We start from the raw sequence: 11,997 nt of genomic DNA, 5'->3' as shown, positions 1-11,997 counted from the left end.
CAGTTTCCCCCATAGGATTGTATGTAAATACAATTAATCCGTTCCAGACAGTACAAACTGTATGTAAATATATGTAAAGATTAAGCACAAATATAGTTAAATACACCATAGAATGCACAGTGTAATAGTAAACTAATGTAAAAACATTGAATAACACTGACACAAAACACCCAGGCTCCCTGCTCAGCTATAGGAGCTGGCTCGCTCGCGCTCCCTCCCTCCCTCAGCTACAGGAGCAGGCTGGCTGACGCTCTCTCTCTGTAGCGCGCACACACACACACACACACACACACCCCTATCCCCCCATCCCTTCCCTGTCAGCTGCCCCCTCTCTCTCTGCGCTTGCTCGCTCACGCTCTCTAATCTCTCTGTAGCACGTGCTCGCGTAGAATTTTTTTTAAAATGAGTTTTAAGCACAGCAGAAAAAAACGAACATTAAAACAAATCCGAAGTGCAGTGCATGCAAAAACCAACTCGCAAGCAACCAGAAAAGAAAGATTGCAGGAGATCACGCTATTAAACTTAAAGCCTAATCGCTGTAAACACTGTTTTTAAAATGAGTTTTAAGCACAGCGGAAAAAAGGAACATTTGAAAAAAGATAAAAGTAACATTGCAAAAATCGCGTTATGAACTGAAAAATTAACTTTTGAAAAATCCGTAATACAAAAACCACCAAGAAAACTAACCTTGCATGAGTCAAGTTCTGGCATGAAGTGTTTTCCTTCAGGTGTTTTCTCTCTTGTGATTTCTTGGGTTTCTGGTGCTTTTAGCTGGTAGGAGTGAAAGCCTCATGCAGCCATTCCAAAAACAAACTCATTGTGACCCAATCCTTCGTGTTTGCGCCCCACATTACTGGCAGTCTGGCTTTGTTTACATTGTGCTGCTTGAAAGCACGAGGGTTCTCAGATTGGTAAATGAGTAAACTGGTAAACAGTTTTTCCACCTCTTGTAATTTCTTTCTTTACTTCGATTTCAATTTTCTTCAAAACTTTCTTCACTTGCTTAGAAGTCAATGGAAGGAGAACAATGAACAGAGCTCTTGCAGCCACGCGGCTTGCTAGCTTGCTTTCTCTCTCGCTTTCTCTCTCTCTCTTTCTCTCTCTCAGCACGTACAGCCTGCAGATAGGCAGGCAAACACATGCAGCAATCTCCTCCTCCCCCTCCCCAGCAGACACGTGGAATTGGGGGATGGTTGGCTTGAACTTACTGGCTGCAGATAGGCAGGCAAACAGTGCAGCAATCTCCTCCTCCTCCTCCCCCTCCCCAGCAGGCACGTGCTCGCTCGCTCTTGCTCTCTCTCTCTCTCTCTCAGCTCAGCACAGCTCAGGCAGGCAGGCAAGGGAAACTGGCTTGTTCGTATACCGAGTCGTGGTTGTAAACCGAGGCAAAAGTTTGGCGAGCTTTTTGGTCGTGAACCGAGTTGTACGTGAACCGGGACGTTCGTGAACCGAGGTTCCACTGTATGTTGAATGTTTGTTCCTTTAATTTAAAACTGTTTTGTTTTGTGGCATCGCTGACTCATTACCTAAGACTTTTAGGCTAAGCATCTAGATATTTGGCTTTGTAAAAGAAAATTATGTACATTAACATTTTGTTTTTGGTTATGTCAAATGTATAACAATACAATACTGCAGATTTGATGTGTTGAAGATGCTGCATCAGTGGAGCTCAAGCCTCATGCTTTTCTTCACACTTTTTTTGAAAACAATATTTGAGGTATTTTCACCCAATTGTGTACTTTTCTAAATAATATTTATTTATTTATTGATATGTATTTACATATAAGAAAAATGGAATAACTGAGAGCCAGCCATTCTCCTTCCTTACAAGCAGAACACTTTTGTGAATCTGATCTCTCCTCAACTATGTTTGACTTTTTCTGCCCGCATCGTTAAAATCGAGATTGAATCGAGGACAGTGCTACATCCAGAATGCAACTCTGAACGACAATGTGTATATTGTGACAAACTCAGACTTAATTCTGAAAAGCAATATAGCTAAATTAGCATATAATTATGATGTGTCTCTAAAAGAGCTCTTAGATACAGTAGTCCCCCAAAAAAGTGATTATAAAACAAAAGCTAATCTTGGTTTAATGGTAGCACTCAAGCTCCTGATAAAAAAAGATAAAAAAAATCTATTTATGAACCACTCTGAATCCTAATCCAGATTAAGAGATTTAAACAGAAAATGCTGTGTTGAGAATACTTGCTAATTTGACAAATGGGAAATCTGACCTGCCAAGTTAAATCCCAGATGCCGTAAGCAGCTCACAAACTTACTACTGCAGTGTGAAACCCTATCTCTCCTTGTGCACACTGCCTTAGTACTTTTAACTTTATAACAGAAAAGATAATCATAGCTTTCATTTATAAAAGTGTTCTTTGAGAACTACTTTTTCTTCAGACACAGTCTAAAGAAAACTACTGAAAAGCAGCCTATATAATTAATAAAATGAACATGTCCTTATTTAGCACATTTCCTCATGCGTAAAAAATTAAATTTTTGAGAAAAATCTGAGCTAGTCCCAAATATACTTAGTAATTTTAGACCTATTTCAAATTTGATTGAAAATGCAAAGTACTTGAAAAAGTAGTTGCTGCATAGCTTCACTCTTACCTACTTGCCACAATTTACCTGAGATGTTTCAGTGTGACTTTCATAGTACCATACAGAAAAGGTATTAATGTGTGTTGTCATGGACATTTTAATGTCATCTAATGAAGAAAACAGTAAAGTATTATATTGCTAGATTTAAGTGAATTCTTTAATTTACATATTAAGTACCAGGTGGGAGAATATGGAATTAATGCATGAAAATGATCCAATACGGGAATTAAACACCTTTCTTCATGTGTGAATGGTACTAATTTCACTGAACGCGAAATGCAAATCATTTGACAAATTTTTTTGTGACACAAAACATTGAGTTCCCTTACAAATTCAGTTTCACATGAATCGTTTTGCTCATCAGTACTTGAAAGCAATATTTATCAATTTGCAAATTACTATGACTAAACTTTCAAACAGGTTTTCAAGTAGTAATTCATCCCCAAAGAACAGTATTTAAGGCAAAAAAAACTGAATATCTGATTTACCAAATTCCATTAATTGATGAAATTAAAAAGCAAAAGAACGCTCTTTGTGTAACCGACTCTTCATAACACCTGTGCTTCAGAACAGGTCACCCACCTGAAGCTAAGCATGTTTGCGCCCAGCCAGTACTTGAAATGGGGACCTTCAATGATGAGCTGGAGTTGTTACTGGAAGAGGTAGGTGTTGGTGAGGCCCCAGTAAAGAAATGAGGAAAATGTGCTGAAAAATAGCACCGTCCTTCAGATGAGATGTAACACTGATGCCCTGTCTTCCTGTGGTAATTAAAGCTTTCTGGGCATCTTTTGAAAAGAGTAGGATTTATCACAGTGTCCTAGCCAAACTGCCCATCTTGTCCTCATCCATTCTAGCCTCCTTATTATCTTCTGTCTCTAAGTAGCTATCTCCCTCACCCCTTCACCACCTAATAGCTAATGTATGGTGAGAATACTGGTGCAGTAATATCTGCCTTTGCATCATCCAGGTGGGTGCAACGGATTGGTGGTGGTTGATGTGATTCCCCTCTGTCTATGTAAAGCACTCTGAGTAGTGAGAAAAGCATTCTATAAATGTAATTAATAGGGCTGGACAAGTTCATGCGTTATTATCACGTTAACACATTAATTAATTAATGCAAACAATTATTTTATCACAGTTAACACAGTTTTTGTTATTATTATTTTGAAAGCCTCAGTCTCGCTAGCAATCGAAAGAGATCATTGATCTTCTTGTTACAGTGCTTTTCGATACACTTTTGCAAGAAGGAAAGTCAGCTTTGTTGATTTGACCTCGATTCCCTGCGTGTGCATGAGTAGCAATGAGCAAACAGCGTCTTAAATGGCATGTGGTGAGATACCAAAGTGAATGCTCAAAGCAAAATCATCCATGGATGACTTTTTTCATATCATCGCTGAATCAGACTCTGATTTGTCGGACTCTGATTTTGATGCAAGTGATCTGGAGATGTAGATCGAAAATGAAAGTGAGGTACTGGCATCAGCTGATTGGTCCCCAGCTGATCGTGGTGCTGAACATGTTTGTGTAGCTGATGCACCTATGGCAACGTTCGCCTGGGAGGACAGACACTTATGATGACAAGAGGTACAAACCATATTGCGTCTCACTGCAACTGCCACCCTAGCTAGGCAGCCAGCCCACCATGCAAACAGACGTTTTACGTTGATTTATGTATGAAACAATTGCTTTGTGTGCTTTTCAGAAAAAAAAAGTTTTTTGGAAAAAATATTAACCCTCAAAGAGTTGCTACTTAACATAGACTGTTTATGCTGCTCCATGATAAAAGAAAATGTTTCTGCTGGTATCTGTTCAGATAAAAAAGAAAACAGATTTAGAAATGTTAACTTGCTGTTGCTTGGAAAGTGCCTGTTATAATGTTTTGATCATTGCTCTGAACTCTGAGGATAACTTGTTTTTCTATAACAAAGTAGATAAAACATTAATGCCCTGGCAGTGGCAAATAAGTTTGGTTGTATTTTTGATTTGATTACATTAATGTTTAAGTTGAGATGTACAATAAATATTTTAACTGCTACTATGTAAAGGGAATAATGCTGTTAAAAAGCACCTTATTTGTTTAAAGTGTTTGCAAACCAAATACACGCAATACACTACTTTTGAGTTCATTATTGAATTTTGCACATAACAATGTGATTGTTAATCATGTGATTAATCACAATTAAAAATTTTAATCGCTGCCTGGAACTAGTAATTAATTATTATTATTAATGGTGGTGGTTCAAGTACCGTTACTGCCAGAAGGAATCCTACTCAGTTTTCTTGACAGTAAACTCGTCATTAGATATGGGGGTCTTCCCAGACTGCCTTAAGACTGCTGTAGTTAAACCCCTACTCAAGAAAAATAATCTTGACCCCTCTGCTTTTGAAAATTTTAGACCCATTTCTAACCTGCCTTTCTTATGTAAAATTCTAGAGAAGGCAGTAATTGTGCAGCTTAATGACCACCTCAATAACCATGCTATTCTTGATAAGTTTCAGTTGGGTTTTAGAACAAATCACAGTACAGAAACTGTACTCGTTAAAGTAGTAAATGACTTGCGGGTTAATGCAGACAGAGGCCATTTATCTGTTCTCATCCTCTTAGATCAGAGTACCGCATTTGACACCATTGATCACAACATTCTTAGAAATTGCCTTAGTCAATGGGTGGGCCTCTCTGGTAGTGTCTTAAATTGGTTTGAATCCTACCTGGCAGGTAGAAAATTCTTTGTTAGTTGTGGTAATTACAACTCAAAGACACATGATATCCTATATGGTGTTCCACAAGGTTCTACCCTGGGTCCGCTGCTCTTTTCGATCTACATGCTTCCGTTAGGTCAGATTATCTTGGGGCATAATGTGAGTTACCATAGCTATGATGATGACACACAGCTGTATTTATCAATAGCACCTGATGACCCTACCTCTATTGTTTCACTAACACAATGTCTTACTTGTGTTTCTAAATGGATGAATAGTAATTTTCTTAAACTAAATAAAGAGAAAACAGAAATTTTAGTGATTGGCAATAATGGTTATAATAATGTTATTAGAAATAAACCTGATGCATTAGGATTAAAAGTCAAGACGGAGGTAAAGAACTTAGGGGTAACAGTTGACTGTAACATGAATTTTAAATCGCATATTAATCAGACCACTAGGACAGCATTTTTTCACTAAGAAACATAGCAAAAGTTAGACCTCTTATATCATTGAAAGATGCTGAGAAAGTAGTTCACGCTTTTGTTTTCAGTCAACTAGATTACTGAAATGCACTCCTCTCAGGACTTCCCGAAAAAGTCATAAATTGTTTGTAACTAGTGCAGAATGCAGCTGCTAGAACCCTAACTAGGAAAAGAAAATCTGAGCACATTTCTCCAGTTTTTATGTCACTACACTGGTTACCTGTGTGATTCAGAATTGACTTTAAAGTACTGCTTATGGTTTACAAAGCCTTAAATAATCTCGCTCCATCTTATATATTGGAATGTCTGACACCTTATATTCCAAATCATAACCTTATATCATCAAATGAGTATCTGCTTATAATTCCAAGAGCTAAACTTAAAATAAGTGGTGAGGCAGCCTTCTGCTGTTATGCACCTAAAATCTTGAATAGCCTGCCAATAGGAATTCACCAGGCTAATACAGTGGAGCACTTTAAAAAACTGCTGAAAACATTACTTTAACAGGGCCTTCTCATAACTTCATTTTAATTTAATCCTGATACTCTGTACATTCAATTAATTATCATAACTATTCATTGTGGCTCTAAAATCCGTACTAACCCCTACTCTCTCCTGTTTCTTTCCTGTTTTTCTGTGGTGGCTACCTGCGCCACCACCACCTAATCAAAGCACCATTTTGTTCCTACATTGATGGATTAAAAGTCAGAAGTCTCCATGATCATCATCATCAAGTCCTTTCCTGAGAACTCTAAATATAAAGAGGACTGATTCATTTATGTTAGGTAAAATGCTCAGAGGGGGCTGGGCGGTCTCATGGTCTGGAACCCCTGCATATTTGATTTTTTCTCTCCAGCCGTCTGGAGTTTTTTTTTTTTCTGTCTTCCCTGGCCATCGGACCTTACTCTTATTCTATGTTAATTAGTGTTGTCTTATTTTAATTCTTACTTTGTCTTTTTTTCTCTTTTCTTTATCATGTAAAGCACTTTGAGCTACATTATTTGCATGAAAATGTGCTATATAAATACAAGTTGTTTAGCAAAGGACCTTAACCCTAAAATTACTCCAGAGGCATTGTACAATGGCTGACCCTGTTCTCTAACTCACAAAAGGTCATGCCAAAAGTTTATAACCCAACGGGAATTAGTATAGCATAATTAAAAATAAAAAAATATGATTTCAAATGAATTGCAAGAACAAAAACAGTGGTAGCATACATTATTACTTAAAACATAAGCCAATTTTATAATTAAATCTAAACAGCCTGATAAAATTCTTCGCAACTTCAGAAACACTGAATTTACAGATTTTTCAACGGTAAGAGTGACAGAAGGATGACAGAAAAATTTGCTTCAGAATCAAGAATTTAAACTTAATAAAAAGCAGGGCATTCTGAAATCAATCAACCATCTGTTCCTTAGACCCATTACAACAAAATTATTGAAAACTCTATTACATTAGATTCCATCTTCATTCATGATATTTTTATTATAAAGTGTTCCTGATGCCTTCAAACACGTCACTGTCAGGTGTTTATTGAAAACATCAGACTTAGATGCTTAAAATGCATTTAATAATCATAAGACTGCTATCATTACAAGAAATCAAACTATTTTCTGTTCTGAGCCTTCCTTCATTAATTGTGGACTTGAATCTCTGACTGTAAGACAGGTTGTATGTTGTCCTGCATGCCTGCTCATGTGTCAAATAAAACCAAATTTCTCTGCCTTTTGACTTGCTGTCTCTCTTTTAGCATCTTTGCAGCACTTTTATTACAGGGGCACTGTCTCCCTAGGCTGTGGTGAGTCACCTGGCATCTTGAGGAGTTCTTGAAGAGTTCTCTATAATTTCCCAGGGGACTCTACTTTTTCTCCACTTTTTGCGATCCCTGTTGTGGGGGTGTTATGCCTCTACCCCATTAGTAACAGCTGCCTGCCAAAAAGTAAACTTGTATTGGCAAAATGAGATGAACAATTATTAACAGAAGGTGGAGGTATAAACAGATAAACATAGAAACATGGTCGGGGATAGTCAAATAATTCAGAAAACTATAGAGAAGTCAAAATAAATATCATTAATGGTCCAATACATAAAACCTATACCAACGTCAAAAAGGAACAAGCAAGAGGTCCTAGCATTAGTCTTCACAGAAGTGCCTTTTAGCTTCCACGGATACTAGTAAAAAACCAGGGGTTTGAAAAAAACAGCTCCAATACACCCATGCAGAAGGTGTGTGCTGTCTCTTAATGTAAGCGGAACATGATGACACGTTACGCCACGTGATTGTTTAATGGCGGCAAACATTGAAAAAAAAAGAACACAAAGTGGTTTTGCCAAAATAATGATATATCATGGCAAATTACCTAGAGCTTTATGTATAAACAGTGCGTACACACAAAAATGTTGCATATGCCCGTTTACACTCTCACATTCAGATGCATAAAAACTAAACTTGGCATAAAGCTACGCACATTCTCACGGTAACCTCAGACCGTGCATATGCACATTTCTGCTTGGCTTTGTAAATGGGTGGCACCCAGCATCAAAGCAGTGCTGTTTCTGTGCAGTTTCCCTTTCTTTTTCATAGTCGCATCCATGATGTGGGCTTTATCAAAAACAACCGAAATTAGTTGTACACTGTTTACAAATTTGAGGCACTTGATTGCAATCAATCTGTAACAATATAATGGTGTATGGAATGGCCAAATTATTCCAGCTACCATGGATACTTAAATATTGTTAGAAGACATTGCAAATAGAGAAGAGTGCGTGTATTTACAGATCATGCTGATTCTTGTCCTATGATGATGACTGGCTTCTAAGTCGATTAGATTTCCAAGAGCTATCCTCTTGGAGCTGTGTGCTGTTAGAACACTAGGACATATAGCTGATATCATTTTTATGATGAAATTCATTTATGTGTATTACATTTTAGAGATAAATTGTTAACTTAATTTAAGTAATGTATACTGTTAATAATTAAAGATGTCGGGGCAAGGTGGCATGGTGGAAGCACTGCTTCCTTGCACTAATGGGGTCATGTTTGAATGTCTTCCTGGTTGGTTTCCTTCCAAAAGCATGCAGGTTAGGGGATGTGGTGATGCTAAATTGATGCTGCCAGTGTATGTGTGTGCTCATATTCATAATGTGATGGGATGGCATCTTGTCCTGGAATTGATCCTGCTTTGTGATCAATGCTTGCTGGGACTGGCATGCATTTAACGTGCTACTTTAGTTACTATGGGGTTTCAGAAACTCTTTCAAATTAAACATCGATATTAAGATGAAGTTTACAACTTTATGACAAAATAAAGAGATTAAAGTGGAAATGTGGAGATTAAAGTCTACATGCCAACTTTTTTTTATTCTCCTAACACGCTTCCTTATGTCTCTCAGACAGTGGGCTGTGACGTTCCTTTTCATGTCAACTTTGATATCTGGCAACTTCTATTTTTTTTTGGGCACTATGTGACTTTCTGAACTTAAACCTTGGAGTGCCTTCACCACACTGTACCACTCCATCAATTTCCTTTCTTTTACATATTCCACTGCTTAACCCACCAAATAGTATGTTTTTTTTTTTTTACACATGGTTTTGCCTTTGTCTTTTAAGAAAACACTGAACAGAAGGGGCTATTTATATTGATTTGCAAATTCAAACAGGTGTAATTCTGGGAGAAATTCGGGTGGGACTGTAGGCAGGGGCATATACATTAAAATTCACATTGATTGGGATTTATAAAGGGAAAGTGCACAGAACTTTGCCTACATACATATTTATGTATCTGAATTTTTCTTGCGCATACACACATTTCTAGTTTTGTCCGTGTGCCATGTTTTAGTGTGCTGTTTTTCTGGTAGTGTTGTTAATATACTGACTTGTATTTTGATATTTTAACTTAAAGTAAACATAGTTTATATTTTACTCAAAACTATGCACATTTGTTACATTTGTTAACACTGAGTTAAGACATTTTCATACAAATGTCGCATTGGCTATTACTTTAAAATGTTATTCCTGAGCGAAGATTTTGGGCCGGTTTCCCGTACGGGGATTAAGCCTAGTCGTAGACTAAATGTCATTTTAAACCTGGATTTATTGAAGTAGCTTTCTCACACATGGATTACAATAGTCTCAGACTTGCACTAGTCTTGACTTAAACAATTGGATTTCTAGAAGTAGAATTAGACCTAATCCAGATCTAAATTAAGTCTTAAATTAAACCTGGTCAGAAGCAGGTTTAACCTCAGATTAAAAACTGCTTGCCTCAAGGCTCACGTCCACAGTAGCAAAAAATGGATTACCTTGACTATTTCAATGACAGTAAGAGACCACCACCAAGACCAGAAAGAAGGTTGCTAAAAGACAGGAGCAACCCACTAAATGATTTTGATGATTTACATTTTCTTGACCGTTTCCGTATGTCAAAGGAAAATGCAACAGAAATAATTGGTTTGCTGCAGCCCAAGCTTACAGGTGACTTAGTCAGAGGCACCCCTATTTCTCCTTCCTTACAAATATTAATTACCTTAAGGTTTTTGGCATGTGGAACCTACCATCGGGAAACTGGGGATTTGTGTGGTGTAGGTGAATCAACAGTGTGCAAAATAGTACACAAAGTCTGCAGTGCTATATGTGAACTGAAAAGGATTTCATCAAGTTCCCAAATGCTGCTGAACAGGCCACCTGCAAGGTAGATTTCTATGAATATGGGAACTTCCCTGGAGTCATTGGTTGTATCGATGGCTGCCACATTCCCATCAAGTGTCCCTCTACATCAGATGCTGAGGAATTCAGAAATTGTAAAAACTGGTTTTCAATAAATGTACAAGGAGTGTGCACTCCCACTATGCAGTTCTCCAATATTGTTGCACGCTGGAAAGGTTCAACTCATGACTCAAGGATTTTCCACAACTCCTCTTTATATACTCAGTTTGAAGCAAGACAACACTCTGGAATTCTACTTGGTGACAGTGGGTATGCGCAGACAAACTTCTTGTTCACTCCTTATCCCCATCCAGTCAGACCAGAGCAACAGCGCTATAACCAAGCTCACATTCTCACCAGAGGGCTAATAGAGCGCATGTTTGGTGTATGGAAGAATCGTTTCCAGTGTCTCCGAAATACACTGCGGTTTGATCCTAGGAGGTGCTGCATTGTTATTATTGCAACAGCAGTGCTTCATAATTTTCTTAAACGGTGCGGCTGCCCAGACCCTGATATTGAAGATGATGATGACCAACATGTCCCCATCCCTGAGCTAGCCAATGACAGAAATGGACTTGCTTACAGAGATGCTTTTGCTTTGCAGCACTTCTCATAAATGTGCCTTGAATGATACATAAATGATTGGCATAGACAGGTAAAAAATTTCCAGAAATTTTTTTTTATTTAACTGAGGTTTGGTTCCAAAGACAATTGACACTGCTGCTGCTTCATCTCTCTCTCTTTCATAGACAACTCAAGATGAAGAATTTTCATTTTGACTTCATGTTCTTCTTTTAAATATTTTAATTTACATTCATGGAACTCTATGGCAAGTTTCTCATGAATGGTCATCCTTTTCCCTCTTGACCTGCTGCCTGGATTAGAGACTGCTGGATGCTGACTAATGCTACCGCAGGAGACTGGATGCTGCTGCATGTTGGTGCTGGCTGCTGATGGATTCATTTGAGCCTCTTGACTGTTCCCTGCGCCCCCCAAGTCCTGGGTGAAGATCAGGTCATCTTTGTATGGAAGAAAAAATCTAGTATTACATTTGACTTCAACAATAAAGGTCATTACGTCATTTTTGTTACAAGACATGACTTGCATTTAATTACTGTATGTTGGATGGGATAACACATGTTACTGTAAATGAGACATGTCCTATCAAATGAGTCTTTGAAAGATTCCTCACCTGAACTGTCCAAATGGTCATCATCTGGAATACCTTCCAGGGGTTGCTGACTTTCAATAATCCCAGCCAACAAGTCCCCCAACTCCTCTGTGTCTGGTGGAACTGGAAGTCCCCCACCTGTCTTGAAATGCTCTTGACGCGTAGCAGCAGTTGTTTTTCAGGTTTATTTTTATGTTTTTCCACAGGACCTTTACAAGATAATATACACTCTGAAGTTGGAGTTCTACATAATATTGTTTTCTTTTTACATTTCATTGATGAAAACATTTATAATTTACTGATTTGTAAGAATGGGGCAACA

General features: G+C 37.9%; 1 protein-coding gene across 1 annotated transcript; it reads left to right on the top strand.

The window, feature by feature from the left end:
* The first annotated feature begins 10,092 nt into the window (after positions 1-10,092).
* LOC120538182 (putative nuclease HARBI1) lies at positions 10,093-11,120 on the top strand. Its single transcript, XM_039767630.1, has 2 exons — positions 10,093-10,380; positions 10,479-11,120. The coding sequence occupies exons 1-2, from the start codon at positions 10,093-10,095 to the stop codon at positions 11,118-11,120; spliced, it is 930 nt and encodes a 309-aa protein (XP_039623564.1).
* The last annotated feature ends 877 nt before the right edge of the window (positions 11,121-11,997 follow it).

This window comes from Polypterus senegalus, chromosome 10 (genome assembly GCF_016835505.1).
Source record: "Polypterus senegalus isolate Bchr_013 chromosome 10, ASM1683550v1, whole genome shotgun sequence".
Lineage (NCBI taxonomy): Eukaryota > Metazoa > Chordata > Cladistia > Polypteriformes > Polypteridae > Polypterus > Polypterus senegalus.
Note: the sequence above shows the minus strand (reverse complement) of the source record. Positions and strands in the feature narration are given on the sequence as shown.